This window comes from Mastigoproctus giganteus, chromosome 2, assembly GCF_048544385.1.
Source record: "Mastigoproctus giganteus isolate SK-2022 chromosome 2, ASM4854438v1, whole genome shotgun sequence".
Lineage (NCBI taxonomy): Eukaryota > Metazoa > Arthropoda > Arachnida > Uropygi > Thelyphonidae > Mastigoproctus > Mastigoproctus giganteus.
The window spans coordinates 203,911,510-203,933,262 of NC_143576.1; the positions used below are offsets into that span (position 1 = coordinate 203,911,510).

The following is a 21,753-nucleotide window of genomic DNA, read 5'->3' on the forward strand; positions in this document are numbered from 1 at the left end:
ATTTGCTGTAACACAAAAACGGAGTGCGTGTATTGGATGAACGAATTGCCTGTTTACTGGATGAAAAATGATTTTACTGAGAAAGGGACAGTCAAGCGCCTCTGGAGAGTGCAACCAAGACGAGGCAAAATTTCTCTCTCTCCCTTTTTTTTTTTTCCTATAACCACAGATTAGATAAAATATGTGATCAATAACCAGTTATGTTGAGAGTCCTGGTATCGAGATTTGAATTTATTTACTCGACATAGGTGTCGCAACTAACAAAGGTCCTCCACGTTTTCTTTCTGGTCGAAGATGTGATGGATTCTCTGAGGTAGTATGTGTGGTATGTATTTTAACTGTAATTTTCGGTGAAGCGCGTGGAATACGATATGCATATTTTTCTTTAATTATCATGTTCGGATAGGTATGACCGGTTACTTTGTTTGAAAGGCTGTAGTTTGTAGTAAGTTAGTGGCTGTTCAATTAAGCTAGACAACGTTTCACAACCATGATATCAGTTACCTCTGTTTAGCCGGCAGTTGAATAAGGTTAAGTGTTATTGGCAATATGATGTAAAGAAGCAAGGCTTCTGTAGCAGCTAAAAATAATAACTAAAAAAATATATTTTCCTTCCAATAATTTTATCCAAACTATAAATAACCCCACCTCCACGGCACTAGCTGAACTTTATTCTAACAATCTATTAATCTGGCTGAATGCAAAATTTCGGACATATATTCTGCAGACTATATATCCTTTTCCAATTTCATGGAAAATGGTAACCTTGACTTTTCAAAGGCTACTACTAAATTGTTTTACTACAATCTATCCTATCTCTGTATAGTGTATCTCTGAAAAGTACTTGGAAGTCATGACTTCATTTTCTGGTACATATTTTGTGGTGGGAAAATTTCAAAAAAGTACAGGTGGTTCAAACTCTTCTTGACTACTCAAGGATTAACCCTCAGGATTGTGTGTGTGTCATGTATGTTCACGACAATAAAATAATTTAAAATAAAAATTTTTCATTTAATTGATGGCGATGTAAATTTTTGTATTCCTTTTATTATTTTAACTTTTGGTCGACATAATATTTGTTAAATTCAAGTAATATGGCTTTAAAAAAAAATCCAGCTTTTTTATCCCTGATGGTGTATTGCATATACTACTGCACCCATTTATAAGTTTTTTTTTTTCAAGACAACCTTCTTCATCAGAAGATATTAATATTTTAAAATAATGGAGAATATATTGATTTGCGCACTAACATTTCCACTTATGTAGTGTAGCACTTTGAGCCAACAGATGTTACTCCTGCAACATCTGTCTCACTGTTGACTTCTGTTAGCTGTTCAAATATCTGTAGTAGAGGGAAGGGAGAGTGTCTTAGGATCTTAAGTAGATTTTAACTTAGAATCTTTAATAAAATTTTCTGTACTAATGGTTATGGGAATTAATTCAACCCAATAATCAGATTTCTTAGATACCTAGTGTTCATTATCATTTCTGAATCTATTATGATTTCACCTGTTAGTTATAAGAGTCTAAATTAAGTGGGAAAATATGAAAAATGGCAATACATATTAAAATTAGTAATTAAATTCAGTCTACTTTAAAATTTAAATATTATATGGGCTGATCAAAGTTTTTTCTGCAGTACTACTAGATGTACAATATTTACTCTATTGGCAGACATTTACATAATATTTATAAACACTACATACTGTTTAGAGTAAGTGCTGAAAGGCTGTCCATTTTCTTGACACAATGACTTGTCACTTTATTGGTAGCCACTGTGACGTAGCTGAGAGGTCAGGAGCAAGAGTGCAGTAGCATGTGCTCTTTGAATGGACCGGAGTTCAAACCTGTGACTGCTAAATACGATTAACATCTTGTATTGATGATTTATTGTAAACTCTGGTGATCGTGTCTGAGTATAAACAAGAACATTAATTTTGCAGCTGTAATAGGCTGCAAATTTTAATTGCTGTTTCTAATTCAGCAGTTTTTGGATTATTTTGGACTTGGCTGCTCCCCATGAGGAGGAGTAGGGTGATGAGGATGGATGAATGTGGAAGCCAAATTCCTCTTGAAATTTTGCATTCTCTGAAGGCTTCTTCCAGGAATTCCATCAAATTGAGTTGTGTATGTGCTGTAGTACCATCTTGTTGGAAGAGTGCATTGTTAATTTTATCCCCTTTTACTCTGATAAATGGGAACAAAATTTGCAAACAATAATGCTCAGAATTAATGGTTCCAGCAAAAAAAAAATTGCACTGGTGATGTGCCTTCTTGAAATCCCAACCCAAGTGCCAGTTTTCTCTGAGCATAAAGGTACTTGAATAATTATGTGGGGAAGTTTTCTGAAGAACTTAGGTGCATGTTGACATAGCCTGGGATTTGAGGTTTAAGCTTCATCAGTGTAGAACATCATGCCCAAAATATCCTCTCCACGTTGAATAATAGTAAACCAGTCACAATAATTTAACCTATTGACATAAAAATGTAACAGACATTATGGTAATCCTATCTGCCAACCCGCACTGGACCAGTGTGGCAGATTATGGTCCATTTCCCTCAGCATGAATTGTTGAGGAGGCTACCATCCTGCAGTGGGTTGATAATGGTTGCACTTTTTATAGTTTTGAAACTTATTAGACATGTTGGACTGTGTGATTGAGACCTGCTAATTTTTGTAAAATTGGACAAATATTAACTTATTCCTTCATCCTCTTACTAGATTTATTTTATTACAATACTATTCTAAATAGATCTTACCCAAATGCAGTTATTCCTGAAAAAGTATCAGGTAAAAGAGTTTCTGATTTAATATTCCTAAAATATTTCTTAAAAACCTATACATTCTATTTATCACTGCCCTATTTGGTTTAAATTTGCACCATTGATTTTTAAAAAGAAAATGAGGACACAGCCTGCTCACTGCGGGTGATGGTACATGGCTCTCTGTCTAACTTCTCCACTAATGCTGGTGTCCTCCAAGGTGCAGTTCTTTCCCCCACTCATTTCCTCTTGTATATTAATGACCTTCTACCATTGACCTGAAATCCTATCCATAGTTTTGCTGATGCTAGCACATTGCATTCCACTTTTCAGTTCGAGAAACCTTGCCCTGCTCAATCAGCTTCAACTTCTCGAATATCCGCTACCAATTCCTTAAATGCTGATTTCCTGGTAATTCTCCAGTGGGTCAAAGACAACTTAGTTTTCAATTCTTCTAAAACTCATTCCTGTCTTATTTCTCGCAAAAAGGATTCTTCTGCTCCTATGCTTATCTTTGGTGACACTCCGATTTCTAGATAAGATGATATATCTCTTTTGGGGATTATAACTTCTAATCTGTCTTGGCACAAGCACATTAAAAATATTGCTTCCTTTGCATCTAAAAAACTTGGTTTTCTCTTTCGCTCTCGCCATCACTTTTCTTCCAAACAGCTGTTCACTTTGTACAAATCGCAAATCTGCCCTACCATGGAATATTGTTCCCATATCTGGGGCTGTACCCCCAAAACCTCTCTCAGGCTTCTAGATTCCATTCAGAAGAGGGCAGTTAGGTTAATTAATGACTCATCTCTAACAGTCTCTCTCCGCTGTGTCTCATAGATGTACTGTTTCTGCTGCATGCCTTTTCTACAGATACTTCCATGGGCACTGTTCTTCTGAATTGGCTTCTATAATTCCTGCTCTTTCAAAACAGTCTGAACACGTGCCACCACCAGCCAACTTACATTTACTGCCCAACTTCAAACTCACAGAACTAACTTTTCATCTTCCTTGTTTATTCATTCAACTGCCGTTTTCTGGATCAACCTTCCTTTGTACATATTTCCTGAAAATTAGTTTACAGAAGTTCAAGTCTAATATCAACAAATATCTTCTCAACCTCCAACCCATGCACGGTACTAAGAACTCATAGGTTCTAATACATTTCATGTTTGAGGTTTCATAAAAAAAAAAAAAAACACACATCCTCTACGAGAAAAAAATCACAATAAGTTAGCATTTTTCCGAATTTGCGAAAATTAGCAGGTCTTGGCCACACGTCTGTCCAGTGTGTAATATAACCTATTTTGATAATCTGCAACTTTCAGTTCCTCTGTAACAGCTTTCTGAGTCAAGCTGGAACTAAGCCTAAATTGTTATGACAATTTCCTGATTGATTTTGCTGGACTTTCCATCTAACTTCTCCTTTGTTAAAATGAATGGACTCCCACTTTTTATTATTTTATTATTATTATTTTTAGCCATATGATGCAAGGAAGCCTGAGGCTTATGCTGCACTAGCCAAAAAAATTCCTGTGTTACCCTGAGAGAGAGAGAGAGAGAGAGAGAGAGAGAGGTAGAAAGGAATCACCAAGAAAGAGAAGAATGATGATATCTAGCTCTGGACCCTGGGTGTGCCAAACCCATACTCAGCAGATCTGAGAGAATCTTTGACAGTTTTGCAATGAGGCTCTTGTTTCCAGAAATCATTGCTGGGATTCATGCTTCAGAGATTGTGTACTTATTGTCATTTTTAAACAATCAACTAAAAACACTTTTTGCTCTAATGACAATGTGTTTGATACTATTAAGATACATTTTATATGTAGACATTGTTGAAACAATGCTGTAGAAGCTAATGTACAACTGCAAGGGAAATCAGAACTACTGTAGTGCAGCTCAGCACAATTCAAACTCTAAAAGTAGCACTGAATTAAAAACGACAATGAAGATTATATAAAATGTTTGCAAGTAGCCACTGTGGAGACACTTTTTGATCACTGTGATAGAAAGCAGTTTTATGAAATGTACATTGATTTAAAATCAGATGAAGCTATCCTCGAGATAAGAAAATATATCTCAAGGTATGCTTTTAAAAAACAAAACCCATGTGTGTGTGTACCCACACATGCAGTGCCAAACATTAATTGGAACTTGCCTGTTTCAACCTAATTTTTGCAATTTTGACTTAAGTTTAAAATTTTTCTATGAAAAAAAGTCTTAGTGTAGTGTTGATTGCAGAAAATATTGAATTTGGGGGCGGGGGAATTATCTGCATCCACAGATTTTCAGTGCTGTTTAGATCCAGTGAATTAACTGAGACTTGCTCACTAACAAGTCTAAAAGTGAGCAGAAGGGGAGTTAATTTCAAAAAATTAAAAATATACATTTTTAGTTTAAAAATATGGCAATTTGTTATGAGGACACAAAGTACTCGAGGTGCAGGGATCTAAGTGATCCTACACATGCAGTTTTAAAAATCGGCAAGAAATAATTCAAAATTGTTTACTTTATGATGTCAACTTTATTTTATTTTTTGGCAGGTGTAATTGTAAGCTTTCTTCCATAAATCATTTTGCTGATAGTAACAATAAAATGTCTTTCAAAACAACTTAAATTGGAAGAAAATCAATATACTGGCAGGTAACAATGATAGAAAGGAGTATCAGTTTCTGTGAACATTTCTGTATTTTTTGCAGAACTTCCTTATCCAAGGCTTATCAAAACAGAATTCCTTCTGTTTTTATAAGCCTTAATTATTCCAGTCATCAAAACAGAAGGAATTCTGTTTTGATAAGCCCTCTGACTGGAATAATTGAACACTGGAACCCTCTATTTAAAAAAATAAACACTGCTTTTGTTTCAAAATGTCTAGGTCTTGGAAAACCATTTTTAATGTGTATCATTAAAAATTGCTGTACAAGTGTTAATAGTGGCAAATGGTTCAAGAAAGTAAGCTTATACAGTATCAAAAAAAAAACAACACTTTGGTCACCTGGCCATCAGCTCTAATTCCAACAATCAACTACTTGCTGGCTGAAAGCAGTCTGTCTTCCTGCAACCATCCTTCGGTTTAAATTTGTCCCCTTATGCGAGTTGTCTGAGCAAAAAGGAGGATGTCATCACCATGCTTACTATTCAAAGCCGTACACCTCAATGAGATCTCTCTGCAGGTGCCTAGTTTCCAGATCCTGCATTTGCAGAACTGAAGCCTTTCGTGGTAAGAATACACTTTTTTTGCCTGTTTCTGTAGCTATTCCAACAGATCCATATTCTTCCTGAAATAAGGCTTCCAGATTTTTGGTATATTATTCTGGGATTACCGCTCTGCTACCCATAACAGTATTTTGCATATGTCAATGTTGAACTTCCCACTTCTCAGTCTATCTGCCTAATTTTTCTAGATTTTGTTGCAGTATCATGTCTTCATTAATCACCCTGCCAACCTTCATATCATCTGCAAACTTAGCCATTAAGCCTTGTATGCCTTCATCATTGTCATTAATAAATATTGAAAGCAAAAATACGCCCTGTACTGAACCTTGGGGGACTCCACTAATAACATTAATCCAAGAAGAGTAGTGTCCATTGATAATCAATCCCACTAAGCCATCCCATTTTCTATAGCAGTAAACTGCACCTAATGCCACACTTCTCCAAGTTTGTACAGCAGTCTTTTATGTGGAACACTATCAAAAGATTTTCTGAAATCTAAGTATGTGGTGTCAGAATTGTGTTTTGCATCCAGTTCCTTTGTTACTGTGTCATAGATTGATCAGATTGGGCAGAGATTGCTCCTTTAACAAATCCATGCCGTGACTGCCAGATAACTATTCCTGTCTAGATGGTTGTGCATTATTTCTTCGATAAGTGATTTGATTATTTTCTTGGAACAGAAATCAAGCTTACAGGTCTATGATTACTCACTTCACCTTTTGATTCCCCTCTGTGAATTGGAGATACATTTGCACTTTCCTTTCGATAGACACCTTTCCTGAAACCAAGGATGCTCTCATTACTATGGTTAAAATATTATTATTATTAAGAATTTTTTAAATGTCAGTATTGTTCATTTCTCTTACCACAATAAAGATTATATATATAATTGTCTTCTGCCATACCAAGTTCATAATTTGTTCTTTGGTGCCAGTAAGAAGACAAAATCAAATATTCCCTGAAGGAAGCAGTTTGCATTTGCAGTTTCTGTGCCATGATGGGATACATTTTTTTAACCACATTTTGATGATTTTGTATATGCCCATTGAATTCAAAAATGCTCTCATTGCTATGGTTAAAATATTATTATTAAGAATTTTTAAATGTTAGTATTGTTCAGTTCTCTTACTGCAATAAAGATTTATTATTAGCTATATGGTGCAAGGAAGCCTGAGGCTTATGCTGCACCAGTCAGCCAAAAAAAAATTTACGAGTTACCCTAAGAGAGAGAGAGAGACAGACAAAAGTAGAAGGGAATCACCAAGAAAGAGGAGAATGATGATATCCAGCTCAGGACCCTGGATGTGCCAAGCCCATACTCACCAGATATATATATATAGTCTTCTGCCATACCAAGTTCATCATTTGTTCTTTGGTGCCAGTAAGAAGACAAAATCAAATATTCCCTGAAGGAAGCAGTTTGCATTTGCAGTTTCTGTGCCATGATGGGATACATTTTTTTAACCACATTTTGATGATTTTGTATATGCCCATTGAATTCAAAAATGCTCTCATTGCTATGGTTAAAATATTATTATTAAGAATTTTTAAATGTTAGTATTGTTCAGTTCTCTTACTGCAATAAAGATTTATTATTAGCTATATGGTGCAAGGAAGCCTGAGGCTTATGCTGCACCAGTCAGCCAAAAAAAAATTTACGAGTTACCCTAAGAGAGAGAGAGAGACAGACAAAAGTAGAAGGGAATCACCAAGAAAGAGGAGAATGATGATATCCAGCTCAGGACCCTGGATGTGCCAAGCCCATACTCACCAGATATATATATATAGTCTTCTGCCATACCAAGTTCATCATTTGTTCTTTGGTGCCAGTAAGAAGACAAAATCAAATATTCCCTGAAGGAAGCAGTTTGCGTTTGCAGTTTCTGTGCCATGATGGGATACATTTTTTGATCACATTTTGATGATTTTGTATATGCCTATTGAATTCAAGAATGCTCTCATTACTATGGTTAAAATATTATTATTATTAAGAATTTTTAAATGTCGGTATTCATTTCTCTTACTACAATAAAGATTATATACATGTCTTCTGCCATACCAAGTTCATCATTTGTTCTTTGGTGCCAGTAAGAAGACAAAATCAAATATTCCCTGAAGGAAGCAGTTTGCGTTTGCAGTTTCTGTGCCATGATGGGATACATTTTTTGATCACATTTTGATGATTTTGTATATGCCTATTGAATTCAAGAATGCTCTCATTACTATGGTTAAAATATTATTATTATTAAGAATTTTTAAATGTCGGTATTCATTTCTCTTACTACAATAAAGATTATATACATGTCTCCTGCCATACCAAGTTCATCATTTGTTCTTTGGTGCCAGTAAGAAGACAAAATCAAATGTTCCCTGAAGGAAGCAGTTTGCATTTGCAGTTTCTGTGCCATGATGGGATACATTTTTTGATCACATTTTGATGATTTTGTATATGCCCATTGAATTCAAGAATGCTCTCATTACTATGGTTAAAATATTATTATTATTAAGAATTTTTAAATGTCAGTGTTCATTTCTCTTATTGCAATAAAGATTATATACATGTCTTCTGCCATACCAAGTTCATCATTTGTTCTTTGGTGCCAGTAAGAAGACAAAATCAAATATTCCCTGAAGGAAGCAGTTTGCATTTGCAGTTTCTGTGCCATGATGGGATACATTTTTTAATCACATTTTGATGATTTTGTATATGGCTATTTCATTATAAAAATTTAAAAAAACCTAAGGCATGTTCTGCTTATTAGAATAACATTTTGAAATTGAAAATTGATTCAATTAACCAGTTGATTTTGTTAACAGAATTTGTTTTATAAATGCACAATTCAAAGAATGCTTTATGTTACAGTAAATTTTATAAATCACATATAGTAAGTTAATTTTATTATATGTGATTTAAATTATAAAATTTGGAATTGGGGTGAACAGCCAAATAACTCATCTCTTTGTATGAGATGAGAAATTGGATTGTTTTTGTACCTTATACAAACAATCGAACCCTTCTGGCCATTCACCTTGTAACTACAAATTTCTCCTTAAAATACCCAAATGATGTCTAAATTCTTTTGAAAATGGCACTGGCAGCAACACTCTTCCTGCTCATTTTCATCAGTATTTGTATTTTTGAAATATGAAATGCAGTATTGTTTTTTCAGAATGGAAGTTACTGCAATGTCTTCATCTCTTTAAATTTCACCTGTTTAATTGTTTCTGTAATTTCTTCACTGTGTTGCTGATTATTCATTCTTACTCTCTTGTAATTTTGTCACCCTGCATATATTTTTTTAAGTAATTAACTGTAGTAGTAGTGGCACATGATGCAAGAAAGCAAGTGTAGGAGCTTATGCAGCATCAGCCAAAAAAAAAAAACAAAAAAAAAACACACCATTCCCTCCAAATGCCTATCCAGTTCCTCCTTAAATTTATTTAACCTATCAACTTCCACAACGACAGATGGAAGTTTGTTCCAGCAATTAACCACCCGCTGGCTAAAGGCAAATTTCCGCACATCTAATAACTAATAACTGTGTTTACAGTTACATCATTCCAAGCTTATTTAGCAATTTCTTCAGAATTTATTTCTGTATCAGTTATTATTATATATTAATATACTTATTCTCACATATCTTTTTTGTAAAGGATTTTTAATGTTTTTATTATTTCTTGATCTAAATATTGAATGACACTGAGTACAGGAAAAAGTCCAGAAACAAAGCAAATTTTTCTGTTCTTTGAAATCGGTTCCTTATCCTATTCTTAAAAATTCCAAAACTATCTTGCTAGTCATCCACACATTTCTGTTGCTTGTATATTTTATCGGTAATAGTATAAATAAAAAACAATGTCAAGTTTTGCCATTTCTGTAACAAACAGTTCCTTTTTATGACTTCCCATCATATTATATACACATAACCAGAACTGTTATCCTGTCTTTTTGTTTTTTCCCTGCTGAGTTTGAGCTATTTTTGAAAGATAATGCACATTGTGTAATGCTCAATAAAGGCAGATTTCATGTATATCCTCCATCTTATAATTTTTGTATAATTATGTAAGAACTGTTTTTATCCATTCATATACTGCTGGTTTGTTCACATTTTTTTGCCATAAATTGTTATTTCCAGTTTTCCGTTAAGACACCAGCCATCAGTTGGTTCAAATTTTCCCTTTCCAAGCAGAGTTCCAAACTCTGCAGCTTTCACAGTAAGAATTCCTTTACTTAGGGAAACATTTTTAATATTTTCTTAGGTTAGGTAGAATGTTAATATTAGGATTTCAACATTATGGATTTTTTCTTGGAGTTTTCTGTTTATTACTGCAATTGTGATTAGAACTAGAATTTTAAAATTTACTGTAATTTTTTAGAATCCTGCATAATGTAGTTTGTGATGTGTCCAACTTTATGGAAGCTTCTCAGTGAGAACATGGATGAGAAAATGCATCATATATTTTAATTTTTGTGTTTTTAAGCTAAAGTTAAATTCCTTCATTGCTTTTACTTCAACATTTGAAACTGTTTTGATTTAAGTCTATATGTAAAATGTATAAATTTTAATGAAGTTTAAATTGTCACATGTTGAGCACTCAATATGTCCCCTCTTTTTGACAAATAAATTCCCAAAGGAAGGTGTAAACATTTTTAATGATTCAAAGCAGTGGTGTCCAACCTATGGCCCATGTGGAAAGTGAACTAAAACAGTGTTTTAGAGAGTTGAGCCACTGCATGTACAGGCATGCAAGCATCAAGCTCGACTTGTATCAAATGTGTACATGCAGTCCAGTGTAGTCATATGTACCCTAAATACAGTTATGTACATATCAATCTTTTCATATTGTGAAATTCTACTATTTTGATATAGCTTGTTCTTTGTATTGAATTAAAAAATCATCCTTAATGTTCTGAAATAGGAAAGTTGATTTACAGTGTCTTGTTTTTAATCAGAGGTGGACTGAACTCTATTTCTTCATTGAGTATGACGAAAAAGCAGTGTAAGGAGACTGGTCAGTTTTTAAAGAATATAATTTAAAATGACACTGATTCCAAGCATAAATCTTATGATCAATATAAAAGTGTTGCAAAAAGAAAAGTGCTCAAAGTTACAACACGAATTAAGAAAACAACAAAACACACTAAAAACATTTCCGTGAAGAAAAATATCTGTTGTAAGTGCCAGTTATCGAGTTGCACATTTGATCACTTTTGAAAGTATGGTGAATTTGTTAAAAGTCGTGGAAAAAATTTGTCCAGAGAAACGAACAAGGATACAGAACAGTAGTTTGTCTTGTCAAACAATTATGCAAAGAGTAGAAGATATTGGAAAGAATTTGTTTGAACAACTTTTGAAAATATAAAACAAATGATATATTTTAGTGTGCATTGGATGACAGTATTGATGTAGATGACACTGACCAACCCTTCAACTTCATATGTGGAATTAATGATAATTTTGTACCAGTTGAAGATTTAGCTGATCTATAGAGTATGCATGGAACACTACAGGTGAAATTCTTTTTGAAAATTGTTGCCAATCTATTAAGAAGTTAGGATTAAATATTAAAAACATTGGTCTAATGAGTAGATAACCAAGAAAATGATAGATATCGGAGGTGAACCTCCTATTGGAATTCACTGCATTGTGCATCAAGAAGCTCTGTGGGAAAGTACTGGATCTTCAACACATTAAGAATGTGATTATTTCAATGGTAAATTTAATAAGATCACATGGCCTTAATCACCATATGTTTTAGTTTCTTAGAAATTGAAGCTGAATGTGATTTTACGTAGTGTAGTGAGATGGCTTAGTCGTGGCAAAGTGTTATATTTAAACTGCATCATGAAATTGATATTTTTATGACAAAAAAAGAGAAACGAATAAAACAACTACTGGATGTGAAATGATTGATCTCACAATTCTTGCAGACATTTATGGTCATTTTAAATTGTCTTGTTTTAAAACTACAAGGGAAAGGAAAATTGGTTTCTGATTTGTATGGTGACATCAAATCATTTCAGAATAAGTTATTATTTAAATCACAAATTGAGCAAGACAATTTAGTGCACTTTGAACGTTGTACCAAGCTAAAACAGAAATGCACATTTCCAAAGGATCGTTGCCTCTCGTTATTACAATGACCTTTTGACAAGTTTGAAAGTCGATTTGCTGATATAAGATCCCATGAAAAAGACACGCTTGTTTTTTTACTTCTATGGCTGAAAACTACAATCGTAGCTTGCAACTTGAAATTATTGATCTTCAAGCCGAAATATGGTTTAAAAATAAGTATATGGACTGTAAAAATAAGCTATTTGATTTTTACAAAGATCTCCCATATGAAGATTTTCTTCATGCATGAAATCAAATAAATATTTAAAAAGAAACAATAGTAGATGATTCCATAAAGGCTGTATTGGGTTTAACTGAGGCGATTAGGATTGCCATACCATAATTTCCAATACCTTCTCCCCCCTCCTGTTTATTTACTAGTGTATTGAGAATTGGCATCACAAATTTTGAACAATTATCTAAAAATATACCCTCAGTCATCTCATTAAATGTTAATTTTTGTTCAGTAAATGTTAGTGTATTGTTTTCACTTAAAAATGTTGTCTTTGTTGGACATCTTATATGGTAACAGTAATATATTAAGTATTTTTAAGGTACTGTATAAGATACTAGCCCTGCTGTGGGTAATCATGGGACAAATGAGCACATGCACTGTGTATTAGGATAACTAAGAGTAAGAATACGTGCATGTACACTAATGCTAGGGGCATTGTAAATATAAATTTGACGAATTTGAAGTACTGATTAAGTCGTTGAATGCCGACATTGTAGCAATAGTGGAGACGTGTCACACAGACATAACTGGTACTGAATTTGAATATGGGGAGTACAGTATATGCAGAAAGGATGGATAGGAGAAGTGGAGGGGTTATGCTCTTAGTTAAGAAGATAATTCTAAGGCAGTGCATCCAGTTGACTTGGGTGAGAGTGCAATGTTGAGTCAGTTTGGTGTTATATAAGCACTGGGAAAACAAAATTGAAAGTAGGAATGTATTATGGGCCTAATAATTGATGAGTATATGAAACAGCTATGTAGGGAAATAGTGGGCCAGCAAATCAGAATGTCTCATAATAGGGTATTTTAGCTTTCCAGATGTTGACTGGAATTTGTGGGTTGGTCACTCACACACTAGCAAGACTTTTGTGAATTTCTTGGATGACTGTTTTCTGCAGTAGCATTGTTAGAGAGGCAACAAGAGGAAGCAATATTCTTGATCTGGATAAGATTACTTTCAGTTTTGTTTTTTTACCGATATATATATATATACAGGGTGTTGCAGTTAAACGTTTCAGAACTTCTAAGAGGGGTAGGGTACATCCTGACAACTCGAAATCATATAGCAATGTGGGGTCGGAAATGCTTTCCTGAAGCGGTGTTGCACACAGAAGCACCATAAAAAGAAAAGAGACCGTAAGTGAGAAATCGTTTTAATAATACATGAAAAGAAGCAAAAGGTACATGGATTAAAGTAAGTGTTCGAAGTTTCTTCCACGGGCTACAATGCACGCCTCACATCTCCGACGCATGGACATCCGAACATTCTGGAATACTCCAGGCGAATTTCAAATTTCTTCGGCAGCTACTGCGATTCTTGCAACCAGCTCCTCAGCATTGTCAACAGGGGTGTCATAAACTAGCGATTTCATATGACCCCAGAAATAAAAATGAAGACATGATAGGTCGGGTGACCGAGCAGGCCAACGCATGGGACCACCACGTCCGATCCACTGTTGACCAAATGTGACATCCAGGTAGTTACGAACATCTCCGCTATAATGGGCAGGGGCTCCATCGTGTTGGAACCACATTGTCTGTTGCATCGATGCAGAAATCTGTTCATCTCTCAAAAGTTGTGGCAATACTTGCTGCAGAAAGATCAAGTAGATAGGTCCGGTTAGACGACACGGTAACAGGTAAGGTCCGATGAGGTGATCTCCCATAATACCGGCCCATACATTGACCGAAAATCGAATCTGTGCTGCACGACGTCGTATTGCATGCGGGTTCTCGACCGCCCAGATATGGTCGTTATGCGTGTTGAAAATTCCTTCCCTTGTGAAGGATGCCTCATCGGAAAACAACACTTCAGCAGGAAAAAGGGGATTTGTAGCACATTTTCCAAGGTACCACTGTGCGAAAGCAATACGAGGTTGAAGAAACTTCGAACACTTACTTTAATCCATGTACCTTTTGCTTCTTTTCATGTATTATTAAAACGATTTCTCACTTACGGTCTCTTTTCTTTTTATGGTGCTTCTGTGTACAACACCGCTTCAGGAAAGCATTTCCGACCCCACATTGCTATATGATTTCGAGTTGTCAGGATGTACCCTACCCCTCTTAGAAGTTCTGAAACGTTTAACTGAAACACCCTGTATATAACAGACAATGTGATTAATAAATGCTAACTCAATCTTGACAATGTGTTGCATTTAGCTGTATAACTTAATGAGACATGTAAATTTCTAGAAAATCTTTTTCTCAACAACTTTAATTTGTAGAATAATTAATGTATAGTGTTTTCTGAAAGATGTGCAGTTCTTCCATATGAAATTCTAGTTCAATAATTTGTTGTGACTGAATATAAGAGAGCAAACTTCTGTGGTATATATTTGCATTTTTTTAGAGTGGACTTCATTTTATAAACTATCTGACAGCAGTAATGGAGCACTGAACATCTAAATTTACACTTCAAAAAAAAAAAAGTTTGTTCTTTGTTGGACAGCAAGGTTTAAGATGCATATGTCCTGTATTATTGTTATTGAGCTTCCCCCCATAAAAAAATGTTCTGCCATACCAAGTTCAGGATTATTCTTTGATGCCAGAAAGAAGACAAAATCAAATATTCCCTGAAGGAAGCAGTTTGCATTTGCAGTTTCTGTGCCATGATGGGTTACATTTTGTTTATCACATTTTGATGAATTTGTATATGCCTATTTCATTATAAAATGATGTAGGGTGGTGCATGAAGTTTGTGACATGTATTTTAAAAAAATATTATTTGTCACTTGTTACAGATATTATAAATTTTCATGCTCTGATTCTTGGAAAGCATGCTTGTTTTACCACACGTTCAGTATGCCCTCTGTTTTTATGGACAAATTCCTGAGGTTTGTACACTGATGTTTTTAATGATTTAAAGCTGCCTTCATTAATTTTTGCAATACATCTGTGAACAGTCATGGCTCTCAAGTTCATAAATGTAGCAAGTGTCCAGCTGAACAGCTTTTTTCAAGAAACAGTTGTGGATTCAAGTGTTGACTTCAAGGAAAAATATACCAACAGTTTTGATGATCAGAATAATGGTATGGCTATATGCAAAATATTCAACATACCATTAGCTACATGTGACAATGCACTGTCTTGCATAAACCACGCTGTCCATGGGAAGCCAAGTAGTTGTGAGCTGCAGTACATTATTCTCTAGCATATGCAGATGCCATTGTGAGTTAACAGTTTTGTTGATTGAGAAGGGTTTTAAACCATTGACAGGGCTACCCACAAAGTTAGGTTTTTCCTCCATAGCTACTTTTCTTATGAAGCTGTGAGGAGGTTTTGTTGCTTGAAACTATGATCTGCTTGTTCATGGTTTTATCCAAGTGAAAATAAGCCTTATCAGGATACCAGGTATTGTGCAGTGCAGCACAGCATTTCCTTCCCATTGCTCACTGAAAATTGAAGTGTTATTTGCTTATCGTTTTCAGAAAGTTTATGCAGCACTGCAGTTATTCATAGAAACATTTTCAAATCTAATTGAAGCACTTGTTGAACAGAATGTGAAGAAAAGCAGCCCATTAACTTCTGTGCTTTTCTTGACTCTCCTAGACTTTCATGGTTTTATCCAAGTGAAAATAAGCCTTATCAGGATACCAGGTATTGTGCAGTGCAGCACAGCATTTCCTTCCCATTGCTCACTGAAAATTGAAGTGTTATTTGCTTATCGTTTTCAGAAAGTTTATGCAGCACTGCAGTTATTCATAGAAACATTTTCAAATCTAATTGAAGCACTTGTTGAACAGAATGTGAAAAAAAGCAGCCCATTAACTTCTGTGCTTTTCTTGACTCTCCTAGACTATGTTGCATATCCCCAGGGGCTCACATCTGGTGAGTATGGGCTTGGCACATCCAGGATCCTGAGCTGGATATCATCATTCTTCTCTTTCTTGGCGATTCCTTTCTACTTCAGCCTCTTGTTCTTTCTCTCTCTGAGTACAGAATTTTTTTTTTTTTTTGGCTGGTTGCAGCATAAGCCTCAGGCTTCCTTGCACCATATGGCTAATAATAATAATTACAACTCAGGAGGCTTCAACATTTTCTGAAGAATGAACATTGGCCTTATGAAGTTGTTTTCATTCCTCTGTATGGTCTTCCACTTCAGGCTGTTTAGATAAATGAAGTATTGTGTTTCTTGCCAGTATCCACCAATTTCGAAAAAAAGCTTAATCTTTTGTATTCAGCAGTTACACTCTTTGTTTCAGGGAAAAAAGGTACAACTTTAGTCTTATGGTCAAGGTGCAACTTCTGTCATTTTGCTTACTGACAATAGCATGCAGTGTTCAATGCCCAATAAAAATAGGAAAATAAAACAAAATAAACACTGCTTTCAATTTAAAGTGCCTAGGTTTTGGATAGCCAGTTTTGAAATGTACTAATATTATTTTGAAGAACTGTTTATGTCCAAATTGTCTTCTGAAAAACCAAGTTCATCATTGTTCTTTGGTGCTAATAAGAAGACAAAATCAAATGTTCCCTGAAGGAAGCAGTATGCATTTGCATGTTTCTGTGCCATGATGGGGTACAAATTATCATATTTATATTGTTTTGTATTTGCCTATTGAATTCAAGAATACTCTTATTACTATGGTTAAAATATTGTTAAGAATTTTTTGAATGTCAGAATTGTCAATTTCTCTTATTGCAATAAAGATTACATACATACTTGTCTTCTGCCATACCAAGTTCATTTGTTCTTTGGTGCCAGTAAGAAGACAAAATCAAATATTTCCTGAAGGAAGCAGTTTGCATTTGCAGTTTCTGTGCCATGATGGGATACAAATTATCATATTTAGACTGTTTTGTATTTGCTATATCATTTTTAAAAAAGATTATGCAAACATATATACCTAGGATTTTTCCATAACAGCACTACAGTTCTAATTGTTTGTTTGCAAACATATATTGCAGGCAGTTTGTTCACTGTATATGAACTCAGTCTTGGGAGGGTATGCTGCATTTGGCTGTAACTATCAGTGTTGTAAAGTGCCTTTCTCAACAACTTGAATTTATAAGAATAATTGCTGTGTTGTGTTGTTGAGAGTTTTCTATACAAACTTTCATTGCAGCAAGCTTTTTAGTGTATGACTGTTTTGTTTTAAAATTTCATCTGGTTAGAGTAATTGAAGTATTACCAAAATTCTGTTTGGAAGAAAAAAAATAAAATAACCAAAAAATCTGTGCTCTGGTTTTTGGGCAGTTAGTTTTGAAACACTATTAAATGTATATTTTTTTAATTTCAAAATTGTCTTCTGCCATACCAATTTCATCATTGTTCTTTGGTGCCAGTAAGAAGACAAAATCAAATATTCCCTGAAGGAAGCAGTTTGCATTTGCAATTTCTGTGCCATGATGGGATACAGATTTTTAATACATTAACTATTTTGTGTATGCCTATTTAATAATAAATTATTGTAAAAACATATATGAGAAGTGGTCAAAAAGTTCTGAGAACAGGGTATATAAAATTTATTAATAAATTATAGAATAGGTCTTTTGATAGATTGTCTTATATAAAAAAATGAAAAGAATTAATTTTTTTTGGATGGAAGAAGGCATCATTAATCAAATTTTTGACCAAATAGGGCAGAAATGCTAAAGAAATCCATGGAAGGATTGACTGGAGCATTTGGTATTATCCAGTTGTGCTTCTGTTGCAAGATGGTTGGCAGAGTTCAAAAGAGGACTAGAGTCATTTGAGGATTTGTTTTGTTAGCCATCTGAAACAGTTGCAATCATTGAAGAAAAAAGATTTAGAAAACAACAATTAAGTCTTTGAACTTGGAAAAGGTACTTAACATTTTCCATGGAAGCATTTTAATAATAATGCATGAGCATATAAGAATGTACAAATAAGCTTTATTATTCAAGGTAGTGCAATAAACAAGACAACTGATGAAGGATGAGCACAATATGAGATACAGATGAATGATGCCTTCCCATTCATGAAAAATCAGAGGGTGGGGGCATCAAAATAATTTAAAATTCTTGCTAGTGCATATAGATTTTTATCCTGTTTGGTGACTTGTGATGAAACTTGGCTACACTTTAATGATCCCAAATCCAAATTTTGAATCCAACCATCAGCTGGAAGAGTGTTGGTGTCAGTTTTCTGGGACACAAAAGGATTATTAATTGATTATGTTATACCTAAAACCACAATGGAAATATTATGCCAGCCTTATGCCCAATTTAAAAGGAAAATTGGGTCGTCGGGTTTTGCTTCTCCATGACAGTGTACCCGTGCACAAAGCCTGCGTTGCACAAGCTGAAATTCATGAATGTGAATTTGAAAGATTAATCCTCCACGCATCCAGATTTGAACCATTCAGGAACCTCAAGTTTCATCTTTGTGGAACTCATTTTAAAGATGAACTTTTGCAGCTGTGGGAGCTTGGTTTAAAGCTCAACTTGGAGATTTATTTTTTTAAGGAATAACTCTGCAGATTAAATAAGTGTATTGAACTTTGAGGTGAACACATTGAAAAATGAAAGGAAAAAAAAAAAAAAACCCAGGATTTTGTATCTATATTTTTCATGCTCCATTTCAGAACTTTTTTTGACCATCTCTCATACAAGGAATTTTTTTTATAAAGATGCTCTAGTTTTGTTTACCAATATATGTGACAGATTGTGTTTAATGTATCTGAACTGCTTTGTATTAATCATGCAAAATGACATTTTCTTATGGGGTAAAAATAGCTTTATAATACAGGGTATCCTCGTTATCCAGGGATAATTAATTCGAGAAAATTCCACTTAAAACGAGGACCAAATTTTTGAAATGTTTGTTATTCAATAAATGAAACTAGGCATAATATTTTAAGAGTTTAAGATTCTATATCTATATAATATCGGTGTAGATACACACAGACAACTCTTAAAGAAAAACTACGGTACTAGTGTGAAAGGCATCATTTCATCTGTATCTCATTAGCATTAGTAGAGGCATATGATGCAAGAAAGCAAGCTTATGCAGCATCAGCCAAAAAAAAAAAAAAAAAAATGCACTCCCATTTCACCCCTCCGTTCGTTCAAAATACCTGTCCAGCTGAGCCTTAAATTTATTTAGGCTATCAACTTCCACAACAAGGGGTGGAAGTCTGTTCCAACCAACTACCCGTTGGCTAAAGGCAAATTTCCGCACATTTATCCTACATCTGTCTTTCCTCAATTTGAATTTATTCAGGTGATTATTCTGAGCAAGAGGAAGAATCCCATCAGCATTGAGCATGCTCAAACCTTTCAAGGCTTTATACACCACTATCAGATCACCTCGCCGGTGCCTAGTCTCCAGACACTGTAATTTGCAAAACTTAAGCCTTTCTTCGTAAGAGCAATCCTTTGTTCCATTCACTAATCTTGTTGCCCTTCTCTGTACTCGTTCCAGCAGCTCTACATCCTTCTTGAAATGAGGCCTCCAGACCTGTATATAGTACCCAAGGTGTGGCCTGACCATTGCCTTATACAAGGGAATAATCACTTCCTTATCCAGGCGCCTCCGTAGCCAGGTGGGAAGGAGCAGCAGTGCGTAGCACACGCTTCTTGATTAGACCAGGGTTCGAGCCAGTCTCCACCAAATACGGAGGATGCAGAAAGGTCAGGGAATGACCACCGCATATCCCGGAGCAATATGGCTTTAGTTGCTAATGCTCCTAAAAACCAAATAACAAACAAACAAACAAACTTCTTTATCCCTGCTAGAAAAATTCTCGTATATCATTGACAAGACACCATGAGCTACTCTTGCAGCCCATCTGCACTGCTCAGAAAACTTCATATCTGCCTGCACAATTACCCCCAGGTCCTTTTCATTCTCTACCACTGTCAGTGTAGTACCACAGAGTTGATACGTTGCTCTGGGGTTACTGTTTCCCATATGTAGTACTTTACATTTGTCAATGTTAAACTTCATTTGCCACCTCTTAGCCCATCTGCTCGACCTTTCCAGATCCTGTTGCAGCACCGTACTGTCAGTAGTGTCCTTAACAACCCTGCCAACCTTTGTATCGTCTGCAAACTTGGACATTAAGCTTGATATACCATCATCAATATGATGGTATACCATCACAGACAACTCTTAAAGAAAAACTACGGTAGTAGTGTGAAAGGCATCATTTCATCTGTATCTCATATTGTGCTCATCCTTCACGAGTTGTTCGTTTATTGCACTACCTTGAATAAGTAAAGCTTCACTAATAGAGAAGACTATTGTTGCTTATTCTCAGTGGGCGCCACCACTCAAACGGCACCGTTTCAAAGCTAGTTGGCTTTTCATCGGCGGGTGGGCAGGTATCCTGGTATCGCAAATGAAGCATTTCTTATTCAATGTAGTGCAATACGTGGGCAGCTCGTTGTGAAGGATGAGTAGATATGGTGTGTCTACACCGATATTATATAGTAGGGGTTATTATGTACGTGTACATACTAAAAAATGGATGAAGGAACTGAAAAATGGGAACATTATTTTATTAGACATCTTTTATTATAAAAGATGTCTAATAAAATAATCAAGTGCTTGGTCAACAATTTTTCAAGGGAAAAAGCTTTAATTCTTTAATTTTCAAATTCTTGTAACTGCAGGGACTTGGATAATGAATACTCAGATACTGGGGACCCCCTGTACATTAACTGAATTTTGTAATAAACAAATATGTTTACATAGAGTAGCCTATATTTTTGCAGAGGAATGATGCGTACTTCATACAAATGAGAATTTTATATAAACTGGGTTTGTATTAACAAAATTATACCATAATTGAACTTCTAGTTAACTTTTTTCAATGCAGCTCGGTCATGTAATTTTTTGCGTGCTGAATAGGTTTTGTATGAATTGTTTCCACTTCCAAAATGTAGAAATTGACAGTCTAAATTACATTCATCCCATATATTTTCATCCATTCTTATTCTGTTTGAATAATTATTCTTCCAGTGTTATCTAAACAGTTTTTTTTTTTTTTTTTTAATGTAAACCGCAAACACGAGAGGTATGGGAACCTATAGTTGACATTGGACTTGAACTTCTGTAGACTCTAATTTTGAGGAAATACGTACGAAGGAAGGTTGTTCCAGAAAATGGCGGTTGAATGAATAAATGAGGAAGATGAAAAGTTGGTTCTGTGAGTTTGAAGTTAGACAGTAAATGGGTGTTGGCTGGTGGCGGCACTGGTTCGGACTGTTTTGGAAGAGAGAGCAGGAATTATAGAAGCCAATTCAGAAGAACAGTGCCCATGGAAATATCTGTAGAAGAGGCATGCAGCAGAAACAGTACGTCTATGAGACAGTGAGTGGAGAGACTATTAGAGATGAATCATTAATTAACCTAACTGCCCTCTTCTGAATGGAATCAAGAAGCCTGGGAGAGATTTTGGGAGCACCACCCCAGATATGGGAACAGCATTCCATGGTAGGGCAGATTTGCAA

The 21,753-nt window shown here is 35.0% G+C and overlaps 1 protein-coding gene across 2 annotated transcripts in view; it reads left to right on the forward strand.

Annotated features, from left to right (window-relative positions):
- The first annotated feature begins 250 nt into the window (after nucleotides 1-250).
- The window catches only part of LOC150089933 (uncharacterized), a 41,659-nt gene continuing 20,156 nt past the window's right edge, over nucleotides 251-21,753 (forward strand). Inside the window, exon 1 of one of the 2 annotated variants that reach the window (XM_090368909.1) lies at nucleotides 251-325. Coding sequence is in view for 1 of the 2 variants with exons in the window: in XM_090368908.1 (XP_090225034.1) it covers nucleotides 16,845-16,852 (8 nt within the window). In the remaining variant the exon portion in view is untranslated. Of the gene's footprint in view, nucleotides 326-16,783; nucleotides 16,853-21,753 lie in introns of those variants that run through there. The other variant, XM_090368908.1, reaches the window with a different exon arrangement.